General features: G+C 38.3%; 2 protein-coding genes across 3 annotated transcripts; one reads left to right on the top strand and one right to left on the bottom strand.

Annotated features, from left to right (window-relative positions):
- Positions 1 to 4,708: 4,708 nt before the first annotated feature.
- On the top strand, positions 4,709 to 10,311 carry LOC139151514 (uncharacterized). The gene is made up of 3 exons (XM_070724400.1): positions 4,709 to 4,776; positions 5,328 to 6,225; positions 8,723 to 10,311. Exons 1-2 carry the CDS (start codon positions 4,711 to 4,713, stop codon positions 5,796 to 5,798), a joined length of 537 nt encoding a protein of 178 aa, XP_070580501.1. The 5' UTR covers positions 4,709 to 4,710; the 3' UTR covers positions 5,799 to 6,225; positions 8,723 to 10,311.
- A 3,867-nt stretch (positions 10,312 to 14,178) lies between these two features.
- On the bottom strand, positions 14,179 to 18,709 carry LOC139151517 (adhesion G-protein coupled receptor G2-like). Of its 2 annotated transcripts, XM_070724403.1 has the most exons (6): positions 18,452 to 18,709; positions 17,037 to 17,127; positions 16,237 to 16,358; positions 15,889 to 15,975; positions 15,548 to 15,695; positions 14,179 to 14,528 (listed from the first exon to the last, which is right to left on the bottom strand). In XM_070724403.1, the coding sequence occupies exons 1-5, from the start codon at positions 18,648 to 18,650 to the stop codon at positions 15,556 to 15,558; spliced, it is 639 nt and encodes a 212-aa protein (XP_070580504.1). In that variant the 5' UTR covers positions 18,651 to 18,709; the 3' UTR covers positions 14,179 to 14,528; positions 15,548 to 15,555. The 2 variants fall into 2 exon arrangements, with proteins under 2 accessions (XP_070580504.1, XP_070580505.1); XM_070724404.1 differs by lacking the exon at positions 15,889 to 15,975.
- Positions 18,710 to 20,107: the final 1,398 nt, after the last annotated feature.

Consider the following 20,107-nt stretch of genomic DNA (forward strand, 5'->3'; position numbering starts at 1 on the left):
CGTCACATCTCCGCTTGCTGAGGCTTAGTTGTCAGTTGTCATGGCTGTAATGTCGCTATCCGTATTCTTCTGCACTATTGCATTCACACGCACGGTATTCAACCGTCAAGACAAGTGTACAAATGAAATTTTGAAAGAAAAATACGGATTTGTAATGTTTAATTGTAAAATAAAGTTTAGAACATTACAATGGAAATCAGTTTCGTTGAATAGTGAAATACAAAGAAAGTGATTGTTTGTCATATGGTTGGTGAATATTTCCCATTTTATGTACCGATGCAAGCTGCCTGAATTGTTGAATTCTTGTTAATTAATCATAGTGTAAAGACCCACAATACAGTTGTTAACAATCGATATCACAGATATGATTTTTACATTATCTTATATCTCGAATTACTTTACGATGCCAAACTTCAGTGAAAGAAAAATATGATAAACAGAACAAAATTATAAAATAAAAAAGTTACTTCATTTACTGGCCACGATCATACCTTTCAGATCTCCCCCCCCCTTTCTTGGCCAAAGAATCATAGTATATCTGATGCAGACTAAAATAAAAATGTTTCAGAAAGTAACTTTTGACGGATTTTTTTTTCCTTTTACCTAAGTGCGTCATCTGTTTTTCTCAAGTTTCTTTGGCTGATTATTTTTATCGAAATTTGTGGGGAATTTTTTTTTCGAAAATTTTCCACTCCCCAATGGTCCACCCCTTGCCGGCTAAAGGCCTCCCACCACAGCCCTGCTGGGGTCCAGACACTTCGCACCAAAACCAGTTCGCCCCACACAACTTCGTCCCAAAACCATTTCGTACCAAAACCACCTCGTCCCAAGTACTACTTCGCCCAACCCCACTTCGCCCCAAGTACCACATCGTACTAAAACCACTTCGCCCAAAGTATAGTACCATCAACTCGTCCTGAAACAACGATGTTACGACGTATCATAAGGTTGCTTTTACATACAACTTGGAAGCATTAATGTGTTTAGGACATTTTGGCCACCACGAACCATTTATTGTTGCATGAAACCGTAAACGATAGAATAAGAAAAAAGAAACACGCAAATGCTACAATTCGGGTGCCGTGCGCGGAATTGCACGATGTCAATTTCGCGAAATGCTTACACCATTTTCAGTCCCAGGATGACAGGAAGGTGGTTATTTTCAGCTTTACCAGTAAGCGATAAGTTTCGGGCAAACTGGTTTGGGGGACATGACTTTTGGGACGAAGTGGTTTTGGTACGAGGTTGTTTTGGTGCGAAGTGGTTTTGGTGCGAAACGGTATGGGACGAGATGGTATGGTGCGAAGTGGTTTTGGTGCGAAGTGTCTGGGAACCGCCCTGCTGACCGCCATAGGCAAAACCAACCACTGGTTGCAACGCGCAGTTTCTCCACCGAAAACATCGGTTTTTTCACCCAAAATCGTGATCGATCTCCTATTTTGAGCACGCTCAACTTGTCTAGATGCACGATGAGCTAAGCTGTGCTTTTGAACTTACACAAAGCCCACTGTCATCTCTCTATGCGATGGGACCATATCCGTATCAGATGCGCCATATAGTAAATCTCGGTCTTTCACGATAAGCCTCCCACGCACGGTGCACAATAGACAAAACTGCTGATTGCAGCGCGCAGTTTCTTTTCCAAAAACAGCCAATTTTTAATTTATAATCGTGATCGATCCTAGTTTTCGAGCACGCTCATTTTGTTTAGATACACAATATGCTAACATGCGTTTTTAGACTTGTGCAAAGTTCGCATTTCTCTCTCTGTGCGAGGGGACCATTTCGCGTCCGCCATTTTGAATCTTGTTCGATAGCCAGTAACACTGCCCTGCTCCCCAGAGCTAGCTTTAGAATGGGATGTTGAGTTGTAAAATAGGATTTGGAAGTCCATGATGTGTTGTCAAATGAAATTGGGAAGAGCATGTTGAGTTGTAAAATAGGATTTGGAAGTCCATGATGTGTTGTCAAATGAAATTGGGAAGAGCATGTTGAGTTGTAAAATAGGATTTGGAAGTCCATGATGTGTTGTCAAATGAAATTGGGAAGAGCATGTTGAGTTGTAAAATAGGATTTGGAAGTCCATGATGTGTTGTCAAATAGCATGTTGAGTGTGAAATAGCATGTTGAATTGTCAAATGAAATTGGGAAGAGCATGTTGAGTTGTAAAATAGGATTTGGAAGTCCATGATGTGTTGTCAATGAAATTGGAAGAGCATGTTGAGTTGTAAAATAGGATTTGGAAGTCCATGATGTGTTGTCAAATAGCATGTTGAGTTGTGAATAGCATGTTGAATTGTCAAATGAAATTGGGAAGAGCATGTTGAGTTGTAAAATAGGATTTGGAAGTCCATGATGTGTTGTCAAATAGCATGTTGAGTTGTGAAATAGCATGTTGAATTGTCAAATGAAATTGGGAAGAGCATGTTGAGTTGTAAAATAGGATTTGGAAGTGCATGATGTGTTGTCAAATAGCATGTTGAGTTGTGAAATAGCATGTTGAATTGTCAAATGAAATTGGGAAGAGCATGTTGAGTTGTAAAATAGGATTTGGAAGTCCATGATGTGTTGTCAAATGAAATTGGGAAGAGCATGTTGAGTTGTAAAATAGGATTTGGAAGTGCATGATGTGTTGTCAAATAGCATGTTGAGTTGTGAAATAGCATGTTGAATTGTAAAATAGAATTCGGAATGGCATGTTGTGTTGTAAAATCAAAGTAGTAATTTTGGCATGGATTGGACACCATAGTTATGAGCATTGACAATTTCTTCAGCACAATCATAGTGTTGAGCTGATAGTGGTATCCACTTAGCTGCAATAATTGTAGCCCTTGGTTGGTGGGGATTGGGCTTCTGTCGTGCGGCTCGCGCCTTGCCTGGTTGGGGCAAGGCGCGAGCCGCACGACAGAAGCCCAATCCCCACCAACCAAGGGCTACAATTATTGCAGCTAGTATCCACTGGGCCTGGCATGTCTCGCCCACCGCATTGTACTGTGGTTCCCTTAACCACGATTATAAAGGTCGCAGGTACTAGGTAAATATCAAAACAACTGGTAGTGACTAGATGTACTGCTAGTGTTCTGCAAGACATTTATCCTGATTGTGACGTGCACTGCGGGCTGTAAGGGATAGATCATTGTACATCGTTACTGTGAGGGTTGTCAAAAATGAAACAAAATATGCGGAGAGAATGTTAAAAGACTTTCAGATGACAGGAAAGTGAAAGGAGTCGAATTTTAATAGGAAAAACGGAAGTATGAGTAATCTATTTAACTGTATCATCAAATCTTTGAGGGCAAAAATGTTCACATCACTACAAGCCAATATTTTGTAGGAAAATATCAGAGGGAGATAATCTGGAAGATGTGTAGAAAATGCATTTATAACAAAGGACACACTGTTGTGTCAATATGTGAAGACAGAAGAATTTTTCCATTTTGCATGTCAAAGACTTTCAACCAACCTCACGTCAACATTTTTAGCCATGATACATTTTCAAAGCTAGAACTACTGAATGTAACTGTCCTTTGTAAACCCCAATTACATGTATCTACTGTTGAGCATGTCAGTTTTAAGGGTTTTTTTCTCTGTTTTGTTCTGAGCAAACTGACACAGCATTTTTGAGTTTCCCTAGCACAGAAATTCGTCATCAGATTCCTGGAAAACTTAGAAGATAACAGCTTCCTTCATCAAAGAAACGAGTGGAACAGACAAGGAAATGAAAGATCACATTGATGTACCAGTGTTTTTCTTAAAGCTGGTACCCCAGTAAATATTACTGGGTTCCCCAGTCATTTTACCGGGTCCCCCAGTATATCAATGCCATCAGATTTAGGGACAGCAGAAATGTGTCCGGGGGTTCCCAAATAATTTACCAATGTTCCACTGATATACTGTGAGCAAATTTTAAAAAATCCCTCAGGGACATGTGGAAACTAAAACAAAGGGACTATAAGAGGTTTGATATAAATGCATTAACATGTTGGTGAACACTTTAATCAACCTGCATTACATCTGTTCAATCTTTGCATTCCCATTTTGAAAAATGTGCAGTGTAGAAGCATGGTGGTGCAGTGCACACAGTCTGGGTGCTGCCTGTAGGTCTGTGACAGAAATAATTTTCAGAGAGAAATTGAGCAACTCAAAATTATTGGCCATTTTGACTGTGTCGAAAAAAGGACCTAATTGGGACCATTGATTTCTCACCTATTAGAAAGAATTGTGAAAATTTCCTGTCGTCTTCAACCACTTTTCTAAGTGACTCATTTTATTTTAAACCTTGTACCAGCCGGAACACCTCTTTCTAGTCCCTTTCTTTCAGTTTATCTGTGTGGCATTTTGTCATGGCACTCACAATATTCCATATGACCTTTCATCTCTTTGCGAATTGCCCACTCCAATGATGCATCTGATGAAGGTAGACTGTTGTCTTCACTAAGGCCAAATTCCACAGAAGTGTACTATCAATAGCCTGGCACTAGCCAGTGCGAGGAGGTTTTTGACCTTTGACCTCGTAATTTGAACACCATTTAGAATACATCAGCTACATTGATGTTGTTGTTTGTTTAAACTTTGTCTGTTGGTCAATAGTTGTCATCTATATGTGTGTTGAAACAAAAGTTTCATCCCTTCGTCGGCTTTATCAACTCTTCCCATAATTTGTGGACATCATTAATATATATTCACTTATGTTTTCTTTTTTTCAGAGAGATGAGTGGCCCTGAGGAAGGAGCAACAGCACAGGCAGACAGTGAACAATACCCTGTCAAGGCTAGGGTAAGTGTCAAGTGCAGTATTCATGTGGCTTCAGGAATGGACAGATCCTCTCGGCAATATTCAAGAAGTGGTTTGGCAACACACTGCTGTTAGTGTCGCTATCATTGGTTTTGTCTATGGCAGGTGTGACATTATCAGTTTTTGGCTCTACCACTTCTTGAATATTGCCCTGCATTCAGTGTTTGGCAATCCTTAAACCGGAATCAAGATTGCCCCAGTGGTCTTGCTGTCAGGTTTGCTAGTCTAGTATGCAATTCTTATCATAATATGTAAGGTGATATGCACTGTGGAAACAGATATTAAGCCTACCGTATTTCAACGGTACTCTCATGGTGTACTTCTGGTGAAGACTCATTTTGAAGCCTGTGGAATATTAATCAAGTTTTCAGTGTCTTCTTTCTGTGAAAATAGAAACTTTAATTTTGTCCAATACTGCAGCCATTTTGAATTTCAAATATCAACAATTTCTTTGGTAATTTGTTTCTCTAACACCAAAATTTGCGAAGGGAATGCACTATTTATTGAGTAATTATTTTGTACATTTCTTCCAGTATGAATGCAATGAAATCAACAAGAGGTCGGTCGCAAAGTTCATGGTCAAGTATTGTGGAAACGAAGGAGTTGAGGATGAGGAAGACAACAGACTGCGGAAGCTTCTGCAAGGTGCCATCACCCACCTTGAGAAAACCGAGGAGAAAAATGAGATTTGGAACAATGCAGAGATCACAATATACGACAAGTACGCAGACTGTTACATCCTGAAAGCGGGACAGGGGGAGTTTAAGTACCTGGTGCATCTTGACGGTAGAGATGAAGTGGAAGTCATTTGTACGGAAAAACCAAGTTGGATTAAAAAGAAAGTCGGTGGATTCTTCAGCATGTTTAATCCATTTAGTTGGTTCAGCAGTGGTAGTAGTAGTCAAAGTAAAGAACCTGAAACCACAAAGGAGCAAAATGCAAAAACAAAAGAGGACGGGAAAGAACCAGTAACAGAAGAAGGGAAAGATGCTCCAAAACTGTGATGGCGCCCTAGCTTTAGAAATGTTGTGCAGAGCATAATCTTATTCGCATTCTTTATTCACGAAAAGTGTGGCAAACTTTTCTTTTATTTTTCTGTAGAGAGAAACTGATATTTTGTAGCCAAAGTACAAGTGCAAGGTCATTACTGATAGCTTTGCTCAAATCAAGGTCATTACTAATATTTTTATTGGAATCACTCTACTTCTGAAAGTGACATAAAATGACTTGTTACGTGGGGTAAAATTCAAACAAATCTAAACCATTTTGTAAATTCACTATTGAATATTTATTGGCGCATGTTTCACGTATACATTATAACCGCTTCTATTACAATATTATTTCTGATACCTCTGAAAAATACAGGAATTTGAAGATACTACCATTTTTCGCACTGATGCAACAATTTTTATCAATGAATATCATTTTAAAGCGCAGTGGTCGTCGCGCTGCGCATGCTCCTGAGGGGTTCCCCCCCCCCCCCCCTGTTGACAACATACCCCGAATGCCGCATGAGGTTACGGGTTGATTATTGTATTTGCGATATTGCCGCTGATATGGCGGCTAATTTGTCACAAGCATACCAACTTATTAAATCTAACATGCAATAAAAGGTCAATAAATCTAAGTTAAATATCTGATGAATATTGAACAGTATTACACGCTGGATTGAGATCACATTTGATCTTGATTTTCTTGAATCAGTTGAATGGGGCTCGCTACAGCCACGGAGCTAAACACTTACCCATAGGCGTGTATGCCAGCAAACTATCAATGACCAGGCTCTGCTCTACGACATCGCTAGCAAGGATGAGAACTTTCATTTCAAGAGGCCCAACAGTAGTACAGCGAGTATATAGCGCGCTACACTCGGCTGTGGAGAATCCAACTCCACTACGAAGTTTACCCCGTTGGGGTGCAAACGAGAATTCCGAGTTTAGGTATCAAGTCAAGCGAAGGACCTTTCATAGGTCTTCTTGTTATGTAGGGTTATCTCATTTGAAAGAGGATTCAGACCTACCCGGCAATCAGGAGGTACAACCACGAAGTTTGCGTTGCACTGGTAGGCCTACACTAGCTGGCTGTCCGATCTCTGCCATGACAGTGTACAGGAAAGATCTCTCAATACATCCCTATGTGTAGCCATGCAGTTTTCCTGCCAAATGTTGCGAAAACCGCTCGTTTTGTCTATTGTGTCCTGTCATTTGACAATTTCTTGCCACGTACTACAAGAAGGAGTAAGAAATGGTGATCAACAGTGGGTCGTTGGCCAAGTCGTCGCGGGGCCTGTACGTGTGCAGCTGGTTGTGGGATCGGATTGTCTCATATATCCGTGTACGTATGTCAACGCGATGACCTTCTCCTTATCGAAGCAACAGCATCTCCCGTGTCCTGCTCTGGCTTGCTGATCATGGTCTTGAGTGTAATGTTTGTGTTAGGCATTGTGCTTGTTGCTGGTCTACACACACACACACACACACACACATATATATATATATATATATATATATATATATAAAAGGGATGCTGGATATATATATATATATATATATATATATATATATATATATATATATATATATATATATATATATATATATATATTATCTATAAGGGATGCTGGAGAATTGATTTTACAATGTCATCTCTACAACGTTGTTTCGTGAGTCGCGAAACTCACTCATCAGGAGACTAGACTGGAGTGAATCTACATGAGCTAAACATCGCTGGTTACACAGGTGGTTGAATTTGGTTGAGATTGACAGTTGTTGCATAAACATATATTGCTGCTGCTATGAATATTCATGTTTACGGAGAGGACTGATTTACTTCGATGGATATACCGGGAGTTACTAGTTATTGCATAACAATGTCTTGCTTCTGTGACGGCATGATGACACAAGTTCATTTCTTTTATTGAGTGTGGAACATTCTGGATGGCGGATGATAATAATTTTTTCTGTTAAACAAAGGTTGCACCGCTTGTTAGTACTGTCATATGGCTTGGCTTTGGCTAGGACCTTCCATGAGATAGTGTGCGTGATATTGTTGTTCTTTAGCGTCCAAATGTGTTTACTGAGTTCGGTGGAGTTCTGGAGCGTTCATGTCGGAATGATGTGATGTGGTTTCTGTATCTTGTCTTGAAGTTGTTCTCTGTAAGCCCAACGTACGTTTCGGAGGTGTTGTTGTCTGACCGTGTGACTGTGGCTTGGTAGACGATGGAGGCTTGAAGGCAGTTACCGTCGAGTGGGCATGTGTCTTTTTGCCGGCAGTTGCATGTCTTGCTGTTATTGGTCTCAGTGGTGTTGTTGTTGCTTTGAGGCCTCAAAATGCGTTTGTTGTGGCTGTCGATGATCTGTTTCGTGTTGTTCATGGTGCTGTAGCTGATCTTTATGGTGTTCTGTTGAATATTTTTCTGAGTTTGTGATTTACATATTTACATGTGATTTATTATTACATGTGATTTAAATATATATATATATATATATATATATATATATATATATATATATATAACACACACACCACACACACACACACACACACACACACACACAATGCATGATCATTTTAATGATGTATTTTTACCGTGCTGTACATAGCATTGTGTACAACCAGCGTGACCGCGCGCGATCAAACCCATTTGTTCACTGTGACTGCATGCAGTAAACTCAGCGACATAATGTGCAGAGTGTCTCAATGTTCGTAGCTTTACATGAGTTTATAGATAGAAATACACCACTGAAGTTCGTTTCCGATCTTAATATTTTACTATTGCATGATGTTGAGTCTTACAAAGGTGTTAACAAAGTGAGGGACCGCTCCCATCTCACTCCGATTGAAGTTGAGAAGACTTATGTTTACAAACATTTATGTTTATCAACAAAAAAATTGCGCACGCACAGCGCGACGACCACTGCGCTTTAAGTCATTTGCAAACTCAACTGTTTTGCTGCTGTGATCCTCATTGCAGCAGAATAGATAAATGGCTTTCATTTGCTAAGAAAGAAAATTGATGTTTCATCGATAAATTACTAATGATTCAATTGGATTTGGCACCCTCAAAGACTAGAATGATAAAAGATAATGCGTAGATGAATTCAGTTTTCAAAATTATGCCGGAGAATGGCGTGAAATATATGAAGTTGATAACATTGATATTGATTATTCACATGATGAGTTGCTTATTATCTTTGGCTGCTGCTTATATTTGATGATCACAGCAGAGAATGACTGTGACGATACACAGACTTGTGAGATGACCTCCGGTGACCTTTTGATGATAGGCTGTATGTCAGCTGACAATTTCTACTTTGATCACCCTGCATTTTGCATAAACAATTTTTCTTGGAAATCAAGCCTTCCACCGTAATTCTCCAGTGTTCAATTTGTTGCAGATTCAGTATCAGAAGATTTTATGGAGTGTTTATGTTACTTGAATTAAAAAGGACATATTGTAACAGCGATAAAAACTAGCTGTTGATAGGTCGTTTGTAGAGAGCACATTTAATATTATGGGATGTCATAATGGATGTTTTTGTCAATTTTATGTTAGTTTGTGGACAACCACATGGGAAGTACTATGAGGAATCTTTATGTGTGATGTAGTATTTCTCTTGAACTTCTTACTTGAATTTGCCGGACTGAATAGCCGCAGGAGGCACTCAATTGGATAAAACCTGGAAGGGAGGTGAAATTTATCATACAGAAGTTGAGAACATTTATGTTGCATCAAGTGAGCTTCAAATTTACTTCATGCAAAAAAAATTTTTGTGTACTGTAGGGTTCATCCATCAGTGGTTTTTAAGTTCGTCTAATATGCTCACTTCATTGCAGCAATGTTTATTATCATGATAAAACATGTTAGAAATGCAACAGCGACAGATATCACTCACACTTGATAGCATCGACTTCTGAAATCGGGGTTCTCCACAAGAAGAGTTTGAGGAGTTGGCCGTCCCTCTGTCTTTTTTAGCAGTCTATTTATATGTTAATAACCATACAAAAGAATCTTTTACTACAAAAGAATATACAAATTATTCATGATTGTGTAAATTTGCCATCCTGCTCGTTTTTCAAGCGTTGAAGAACACTAGAAGTGTGCACTATTTTCATCTCTTTGAATCAAACAATTTATGAAAATCCGCCATCACTGTTGAGTGATTGTCCATTTGAATTTGCAAGCCTAAACAATAAATGATAACACACATGTCAACAATCAAGAAATGTGTTGATTGGAGACACTTCTTTCTAAAACGTAAAAGAAACATCTCAAAAGCTAAGCTATGTAAACACAGAAATAAATATGTCCACACAGGATCAAAATGCATTCTGCTTATTGTAGAACATTTTTAACTCTTCGTAGTCTACTCTTTCCAGGCCATCAGTGTATGTATATTTGTAATTTGGTCTCCTTTCACATTGAATATAATTTTTCAACGTATGATGTAACATTATGTTAAATGGTGTATAATGTTGTAAAATTTCTCTATGATTAGAAAATCATCTGGTGCTACCGACATTCTTCATTGTGTAGTCAGCAGTGTTTGCAAAACCATACCGATATCAAAAAGTTGTTAAATACCTATCAAAGTTTGAGTGAGCTATTTTTTGTGTGTGTGTCTATGACCTTTGAATCCTAACCCCATCCTCATTGGACATTTTGTGGAGATGTACATCCTAACAGGGTTTACAAGGGTTCAAGAAAGCTATGGATGCCAGGAAGGTAGTCTGGTTTAGAACAAAATGAACGACAGCAGCATGAATGAATTCTCGTCAATCTTGAATCATGATGTGTGTTTTTAAGCCCGTTATTTTTAACTCTGCGAGTCAATAAAGTAGACTTTAAAATCAGAAATTTCAGATATTGTGTACTGATAGTAATCCATCAATTGCCAACAAATCACTCAAATCCTAAATTGAAGACTTTCATTACAGTTATTCTTCAAACATTATTTACAAAAAATGACCCAACAAATCATTGAAGAATTGAAACTTGAAGGTCCAGCAACTCTAACTTTTGATGATTTTCTTCAATTTTTTTACTTTGTATGTCAATTACAAATAATTCTTATTCTACTCCCTACAGAATGTTGGAACAGCCACTATTCAGATTATCAACATAGCATCTATATGTGTATAATGCACTGTTATTGTTTACATTTGAAATTCTAGTCCAGACCAGAATTCACATATCAACAATAATCATGTACAGGCTGAGTTGACAAGCTGAATACTGTGTATCTCAACATGCTTTGGGGAGTAGACAAGAAATTATGGTCGACATCAACAAACAAAAATTGAGAGAAAAGCATCAAAAGTTAGCATTACTGTCCTTTATAATAAATGAAATAGGAAGAAAAACTAACCATTAATAGTGAAGATCAAAGGAGGTGATAACATGAAGACACGAAACAGAAATATGAAAAGATTCCTCTTTTAAAGGTGATTATTTCAATATAGATAAACCTCACATAATTCTTCAAATGTTTTAGCTGAGGTCATGGAAGATACGGGGGATATGATACTTAGCAGTGCCCTGTAGCTTTTCTACTTCCCTTTAGTGTGACCATGGGGCCCTCGATCTCCGATGATGATGATGACGATAATGATGATGATGATGAGATGGTGATGATGATTGCTGTTGTTGTTGATAGTATTTGCAGAAAAGATGTATGTGTTGCAAAATTCAATACAGCCTAACTTTAAGCTGTATTGAATTTTGCAGCACATGAGTATAGTTAGACTGTATTGAATTTTGCAGCGATACTTTGTTCTTTTCTGCAAATTCTATCAACAACAACAATAACAACAACAACAACAACAACAACAACAAATTTACTGAGTCCAAATATATTTTTACTTTCTTCATCTTTTAAATATTTAATCATCAGCAGCACCATCATCTCAATTATCATCATCATCGGAGATCGAGGCCCCTATGGTATGACCATATCGATATGCTCAGAGTCTCCCCAACCCCTAATTAATCCTTTGAACCCTGACCCCAGGTCACCCGTGATATCGTATGGGGATTTATCCTCAAACAGTGTTTAACAGGTAAAGTGTCCGTGCCGGGGAATGTTGGTAATGTATTCCAGTCTAATGAGAATAGACTTGACTAAAAAACCAAGCTTTTGATTGAATTTGGAAACTCTCAGTCGTAAACCAGGACAAATAGATGATATTGGTCAAAAAGTTACTTTTCCGTCACTTGACCTTTGACCTGTCATCTCCCACTGACAGTTGCTTGACCTTTGACCTGACATCTCCCAGTGTCGGGAACAAAGTGTCTATCTAACAACATGTACATCACACAAGTTCCAAAATCTAAGAAAGATTTTATAAGCCATGGAGTTGCCATTTATTATGATGAACATGTGATTGTTTTTTCTTGCAATATTTACTCATGATTTAATATTTAAATCTTTACAGAAAGGGTCACATGTACAAGAAATATTTCAGCATGTGAAATAAACTACTGCCAGGCATTAAGCAATGATATGTTAAACAATAACAATCCATTGATGTTGTTGATCAAGGACAAATTCTCAAAAGATAGGAACGTTCATGATTGCACATTCCTAATCTACTACGAAAAAGTTCGAGATGTTCAAGATAAACACCTTAACAAGATGATGCTGTACACTGTACACAATGAAATGTTCGATAAGGTTGGATTTTTGAAATGTGGTGATGCTGTGTATTTACATCTTGGGTGCTGGTACTCCTGAGATGTCTGAACAATGCATGATTGTCACGGCACTTATGGAAAAGACAGTAAAACAGGTTTCCGTCAAGGTAAAATGCTTCTCAAGAAGCGTTATTGGACAATCGGATTTTACAATACTATTCTTGTCAGCTTGAATCATTCTGGAATACATAAATATTTAGTGACTTGTTTAAAAATAAAGCACGCTTTCACAAACTGTACAGGATAAACAAACTGCAAAATGAGTAAAAAGTTACAGCTGTGATGCCTGTTTCTCATCTGTACATCACGCGTATGTAGACACGATATTACAAAAACTCACTCTGAGAAAATGTTTTTGTAAAAGTGTCAAATGACAGACCGGTAGAGGGCGCTGTGCGAGACCTCAAAATGAAAAGGGGTAAAACAGCTAATTATTTGGGGTTTTTTTTTCAGACAAGACGCATTGTAATTTTAATGCATTCACAGTTATGTAGATTTGTTTTATTTGTGACTATGTGGAAATAAATTTATCTTTTTCAAAAAAAAAAAAAAGGGGTAAAATTATCGCATGCGTAATCGGCAGGACTTCAAGCCTTGTAAGACTTGAAGGAGCATCCTGAATGCATTCATATGATGATCTTTGTAATTAAGGTAGAACGCACCTCGGGGACAGACATTCGGACTCTCAAACTTTTACAATTCTCTTCTGATATACCACATGTGGGGGTTCATTTTAAAGCTCTTGGTGAAAGAAAACTTTTCACCGGCTTAGTTTTTTGAAATTAGAAAATTTTTATTTTTCGCCATAGAGTTAACACAGGGATGGCGGCCATTTTGAATTTCTAATATCGGTAAATCTTGGGTTATTTGTTTCTCTAGTACCAAAATTTGCACGGTGACCCCCTATTTTTATTCTCGATTTTGAAAGAGAATGATTGAAAGATTCCTTGAGGAAAGTTAGAGCAAAAGTTTAAGTCTTTCACTTTCGAGGTGCATATTACCTTAAACAGCTAATTATTTGCTTTTTTTCAGATAAGACGCATTGTATGTTTAATGCATTCACAGTTATGTAGATTTGTTTTATTTGTGACTATGTTGAAATAAATTTATCTTTTTCAAAAAAAAGGGGGGGGTAAAATTATCATTTGACTTGATGGTAAAGGATACGCCTTCTTACAGTGAAATTGCACGATAGACATGACTGTTTTGTTTTCCGTCACTTCACATCTTACTTCAAATTGTCCGTTTTTCAGAACGTACCTTTGTCAATTTCCAAATTTGCTTAACATATTTACAGTAATGTAGACACGTATACTTCGTGTTGATGGTCTATGAATTTCCTTCAAAGTAGCGTAAAATTATAAGTTATCAAAAATTAGACGTTTCTAGAATGATTTGTTACTAGAAAAAAATTAAGTGGTCAAACACATACAGTGTTTACAGTCCTGGATTTACAGTCCTGGAAAGTCTTGTGGCTTGCTTACACGTCTGGGGCTTTTTAACACTCGTGACGGTTTGTTCAGATCAGAGACTATACCGTGGATGAGAGCCACACGAAACAACTTTATAACGCAGATGTGTCACACATTTTCATTTTTGTATAAAATGGAATTCAATAACTACTTTCGAGTTGCAACCGTAATCAACATACATCGCTATTTTTTACAAAAAATACAACAAAACAAAAGACGTGATATCGTAAATAGCAATTTCATTTTTTTACACACTGTGCGACCCAGTCCGCAATATAATTTACACAGAGAGAGTGTTGCACTACGGCTGCGCAGAATGTCAATGCTTTGAGCCATGGCAACGGTTACACTTTTGTCAATTTCGTCACTGCTGGTGTGTTACTATTACTACTCGAAGAAGTCTTGTTCAGAGTTGTACACGTCTTCGACGACGACCGGGATCTTTTGTCGCGCAACAGGTGAACTCCAGTAAGAATGCTTGCCCACTTGTGTCTGACGTCAGCGTTGCGAGCGCAGTGAAACAAGAATATGTAGAACCCTTGAAAGGCTATGCAGGTCACGAACAGACACTGGAAAATGAAAACAGGAAATTGAGATCGAAGTGCAGAAACACGGGTCAAAAGGGATTCGGTAGCGTTTTCTTTCATTCGGTAGCTTTCCGAAATTCACGCTGAAACACAGCCGCAAGAAGGTACAACGGGGACACATCTCTCGAGATTGCATGCAATTATGTGCGCTCCCGTCAATCACCATGGCTGTAAGCGGTAATGGTGTCACAATGACGTGAATGGGGAACATTAATCCTGCAACTGTACATAACGGTACAGGTGATGCTCATGAATTGAGTTTGATATTTGAACCTTCATCACGACATTGACTGGCAGTGAAGATAAATGGAATGAAGTGCGTCGACAGCTCTTTTGTCTTCGGGTTGTCATCGTCACCTGGGAGACTGTTCACTTCCGATGAAGAGCAAAGCAACTCACTTATCTCCCGAAGATGTTTGATAAGACAGAACTCGAGGTTACAGAAAATGCATTTCATCCGCTCATATTACAAAGTATGTATTTCAATAGAGAGGACGCGGAAAGGCAAATTTCAAAAGTCAATAGAGAGGCTTGTGTGCACACTGGCATAAGAAAGAAAAACATCGCTGGTGAAAATGTAAAATCTCATGTCATATCATATATTTATCTTGAGAATGGCAAAAAGTTGTTAGAATTTACATCATTGACGAAATCTGTACATTGAAATCGGGCACTTGATATTGGTGACGTCAGACATTGACGCCGAGGAGAGACATTCAATCGATAATCCAGTATAATTCTATCGCAAGAAAACAGAAGGGACAAAATGTTGTAACATATGCCAATCTTCCTTTGGTAGTACTTCAGCTTTGAGGGGCTGGGTCCCTGTGTCACAACGACATACATGTATTTGTTGTTCTATTCTTGATTATGCTGTCGTTCGACCGGAATGCCGACGTTGTTTTGATTTTACTGTGCAAAAGTGAGATAATTTTAAGCGTGTTTCCACGCGATTTGAGTGAAAGCAATAACAGCAGACCAAAACGGTTGATTTTGCTCACCTGAAAAACTATTTGTATGACCTGTAATCCTTGCCAACCTGATTGTAGTTGATAACGGCAAATCCACTGAACACCCAGGCCAGCCCAAGCAATACCAACATCGCGACAGCGCCACGTAGTTGATCCACGGTGCTGGATCGGCCAGAGACTGAGGAAAAAAGAAGAAGATTTTAATGATTTTCTCCTGGAATACCAAGCTAAAGTGGGAAAGCCAATAGTTGTTCTCACTCAATGCATAATACAATTCTCGCACTTTTGACAAGGTTAGGCGAATTATCGTTATAAGATGATCTCGACCACGTCCAGGTACATCAAAACATACCAAATCCAAAGTGGCTAACCTGATAACAGCTCGGTGAACTTTCTTCGATGTTGTTTCCGATTCATTTCAAAATGTTCAAAACAAGAAATATCGACCAAGGATTGATCTATAAAGTTAAACAAAAGTACAATAAAATGGATTTACTTTTCTTCTTCTTTCAAGGCAGAAAGCACCTCGAGGACAGATATTTTTTCAAATACTTTTCTGATCTACTAGTTATGGGGACTCATTACGAAGCTCTCGAAATAAGAAAAAAATTCACCGTCCTAGTTTTTCGAAAATTGTAAAACTTTTCCCCCATAGAGTTAACACAGGAATGGCGGCCATTCTTCCATTATATAATAATAGCCATTAAAAACATACTTACCGGGTCTTGATTGTTTTCGCAGTACTTGAATAACCATGACGAAGACAGCGCTGTTACACACGATGATGATGCTCATCGGAAGTAATAACACGAAATACAGCGTGTTGGCGGGAAGCTGACATCTGTCAAACGACATCAGTAAGAATTGAGATGCAAAGAGAACTACAATGCCAAATTTCCTCTGGCTTCTGATTGTTTTGTTGAGGATGAAATTTAATGACTCATTTAAATATTCAAAATGTTTTCAAATGTCCTGGCCACTCTTGAGAGGCAGTTCATTGTTACTTGTTTGTTCGAAGCCTGCCGGTTTGTTTGTTTGTTTTACCTCCTCTGCAAAACATACCACAAGATTACAATTTGATGAACACTCTCTCTTTGATCAAAACTAGGAGTAGATGCCAAGTGGCCAGGTTGAAAATGTCTGTCTGTAAGTCTGATAATTAAAAATGCGTATTTCATTTGATCTATAAAGGTGCGTCTTATCTGGGTACTCAAATATTTCAAAATGGCTATTCAAAGGCATCATAATAAGTAGACATAGAATACAAAATCGGGTGTAAGTCTTAAAAATCCATAAGTCCACCAGATACAATGAACAGAATTAGTTCTGGTTTTAGTCCTTACTAAGTCTTGGCAGAAAAAAAATTTAAAAGACCGACTTCATGTTCAAAGTATTTACCTAAAGTGTGCAAAAGTCAACTGAATGTTACATCTGAATCAAACAGACTAAGTTTAGCGATAAAAAATGAAGTACTTGTGTCGATTTGCATGGCAAGGGTTAGGACGACAAGCTTACTCACACGAAGGCGCAGTTTGACTCCGGAGAATAAAACCCATCATAGCACGTGACGTCAAAAAACAAAGGAAAAGTGACGATGACAGCAGGAACACCTGCAATGAAAAGATAAGTCAAGTTTCATCATTGCTTTCGTGAATTTGCAAGCAATGGAAGGGATGGGCTATTAGACTATTATTATTCAATAACTCCATAGTTTTTTTACAATGAAGCTCTCTTTATGAAGATCGAGACACATAAAAACAACTTTCAACATGTAATAATATTACCATGCCCTGTCCATTTCGTTTTAATTGGTCGAGCTGCACCACGTGACTGCCCACAAATATACAGTAATGGTTTGTTTTCATGCCCGTAAATATGAATAATATCGTAAACATAGTAACTTTACGGCTAAAACGAAAACTGTGATTTGTACAAAGATCATAATCAACCACAAAATAAAATGGAGCATTTGTGGGCCAAGTTTAGACGCTTTTTTCCAAACAAATCTACGGATTTGCACAATTTTTGAAGGGCACGCACTACTCACTGACAGGTTCTGGGGCCGCGTTGTTGTTCGCATGGGAAATTTTCGTAAGTTTTGACGGTTTTTCGGGGTTCGTTGATAATATAATTGAAATAACAGACTCCGCGCTGACCATTAACGTTTATTTATGGGCGCGGGCGAGAGGAAAGCCAAATTAACGGGCTCGGCGTTAATGGTCAGCGCGTCGTCCGTTATTTCTATAATAACTTGTAAACAAAAGACATATATAACAGCAATGGAATTTACGATTACTGAGCTGTCAAATTGGAAAAATAAGCGGAGTAAAAAGTGCTAACATATACAGATAGACTGTTTTTGTAAAAAGCGTTCACTTCAGTGGAATATGAAATAAAAGAATACGGGCGGGAAGTCTGTAAGCTCTACCTCAAAATGTCAAATCTTTGAAGGCCTAAAATTGTCTATACTCGTTCTGAGCGCGTTCCTGCCAAGATGCGACGGTCCACACGTCATTGCTTACAGTACACAGTCGTCGGAACTGCCTGCGCTCAAAGGTCGTTTGGGACCCATACCACCAGTCCAAACACTGTATCCAAGGTACTATGGTGACTGATGAAAGTTAAAACATGTCTGTCATAATCTACATCGCATAACTAAACCTGCTGATGGCCAACTAAAATGTTGCAGCTATGATGATGAGGTGTATCAAGATATCGTGCACGGAATACATTGTTTACAGGAAACTCGCACAGGCGCAGTTCCGACGACTATTTCCCTTTAAATTGAGTAAATTTGTATTGCAGACTTCGGGGGTTATTGAAAAAGTTACTTCTGTTCAAATTTGTTCAAACCTTAGAGAACGAGTTCGCTGTTGAAGTCAGACATCTATATTAAATCACATGGCAGTTGAAGCACTGTCTACATATACTTACTCCAGGCAATTATTCCACATTTCAGTACAAAATGAGAGACATATCCAGTGAACACTTGGATGAGCGACAAATACATATTAAATCCTTCTACTCCGTTCCACATCAATGAAACAAGTATGAGGTAGACACGTAGGATATTTGCAACTCGGCAGCCATCTTGGTTTTTCACCAAGGGTATGAAGACGAGGAAAGACAGCATTTGAACACATAATGAGATGCAAAGATTCAATAAAATCAGAGTAGGCCGTCCTCTGCGGGAGTTTTCTGTCGATAAAAGATAAAAAGGTAAGTTTTAAGGCACAAAGTGCAAATTTGGTACAAAAGAATACCAATTATATTTCAAATTCAAAATGGCCGCCATCCTTGTGCTAAAATTTTCAAAAAAACTATGAGCCCCTACCCCCCACACGTGGTAGGTCAGAAAAGAATTGTGAAAAATTGAGTCCTAACATCTGTCTTCAAGGCGAATGAGTAAAATGCTGGTCAGCAGAATAGTTCGCTTCCTATAGTTGTACAAACATGAATTCCTGTTGTCATCATCAGTTTATGGTTTCAGTTAATAAAGCATGAGAGAGATGACGTCACAGCACTGAAATACAGACCCGGCGATAAGTATGATAGTCTCTCTGTCAAAAGATACTCACTTAAAGGCGAGATATGTTGTAATAGTTATCAGCAACCCAACTATTGAGATACAAAATCCAATTGCGCTGTATATTGACAAAGCTTGGGTGTGTTGGAAGCCCTGAGTAGAAAAAATATCGCAAGATTGTTGGAAAACCAACAGGTTTGATCTGTGGGTTTTCTGTTTGTGCACATATGTCCATGAGCAATGTAATTCTCGCCGTTCATTATAAACCTCATCTCTTTCATTGTCACACAAGACAACATCTGACTCTTCCCTGACCGGTGCAGTGACATCAATTATAAGTAAGTATCGAATTTGAACAAAACGGAGCTCAATTATAAGTAAGTATCGAATTTGAACAAAACGGAGCTGGCGTGATTTTGAATACACAGAGAAACAGGTGAGGTTTTGACGTAACTAATCACCACGTGTTATGTTACGTAACATAACAGAGTGGCGTGACGCGGAATTGGATCCTCTCACACGGTTTGTCAGCATTCAATACGTATACGCTGTAAAGCGAGAGTTTGAAAATTAAAAAAAACAGGGGTTACCGAAATGTCGAATACTTGACGTGTCTTTGGTGTGCATTATAAAGCACAAAAAAGAATGTGCTATAAAGATGAAATATGGACAAACACACAGCGCAAATATGACAACTACAACCGCTTTAGTTGCAAGGCTATAAGTTTGAACATAAAGTCGAACAAACTTACCATAAAATAGAATCCTGGTCCTATGTCGTCTCCAATGAAAATCTGTGGTGGCTAAGAAGAGAAAAATAATAGGATATCAGTTTTTGTAGGTATGATTAATAATGCCGTCAACAGTCATTGCCACCATCTCCCATTCTGAGCATGCGTACAGTGTGTTCTGAATGACTGTGTAGATATCATTGACGTTAACGTTGGCTCCGACAGAAAAAAAAATTGAGTGATGCTATGTCTGAGAGCAGGTAGATAGATTTTATGTGACACAGATGAAGCATATTGTTAAAAGTGGCAATTTCGATCAAAAAGTATCGTAGA

Source organism: Ptychodera flava, chromosome 15, assembly GCF_041260155.1.
Source record: "Ptychodera flava strain L36383 chromosome 15, AS_Pfla_20210202, whole genome shotgun sequence".
Taxonomy (NCBI): Eukaryota; Metazoa; Hemichordata; class Enteropneusta; family Ptychoderidae; genus Ptychodera; species Ptychodera flava.

What these genes read in the sequence shown, in the direction of transcription:
- LOC139151517 (XM_070724403.1), bottom strand. Translation starts at nt 18,650, where the DNA reads ATGCTGTCTTTCCTCGTCTTCATACCCTTGGTGAAAAACCAAGATGGC. An exon ending in ATGTGGAATAATTGCCTGGA is followed by an intron (nt 17,128 to 18,451) that starts GTAAGTATATGT and finishes TTTTCATTGCAG; the next exon opens with GTGTTCCTGCTGTCATCGTC. An exon ending in GCGAAAACAATCAAGACCCG is followed by an intron (nt 15,976 to 16,236) that starts GTAAGTATGTTT and finishes TTAACTTTATAG; the next exon opens with ATCAATCCTTGGTCGATATT.
- LOC139151514 (XM_070724400.1), top strand. Translation starts at nt 4,711, where the DNA reads ATGAGTGGCCCTGAGGAAGGAGCAACAGCACAGGCAGACAGTGAACAA. An exon ending in AATACCCTGTCAAGGCTAGG is followed by an intron (nt 4,777 to 5,327) that starts GTAAGTGTCAAG and finishes CATTTCTTCCAG; the next exon opens with TATGAATGCAATGAAATCAA.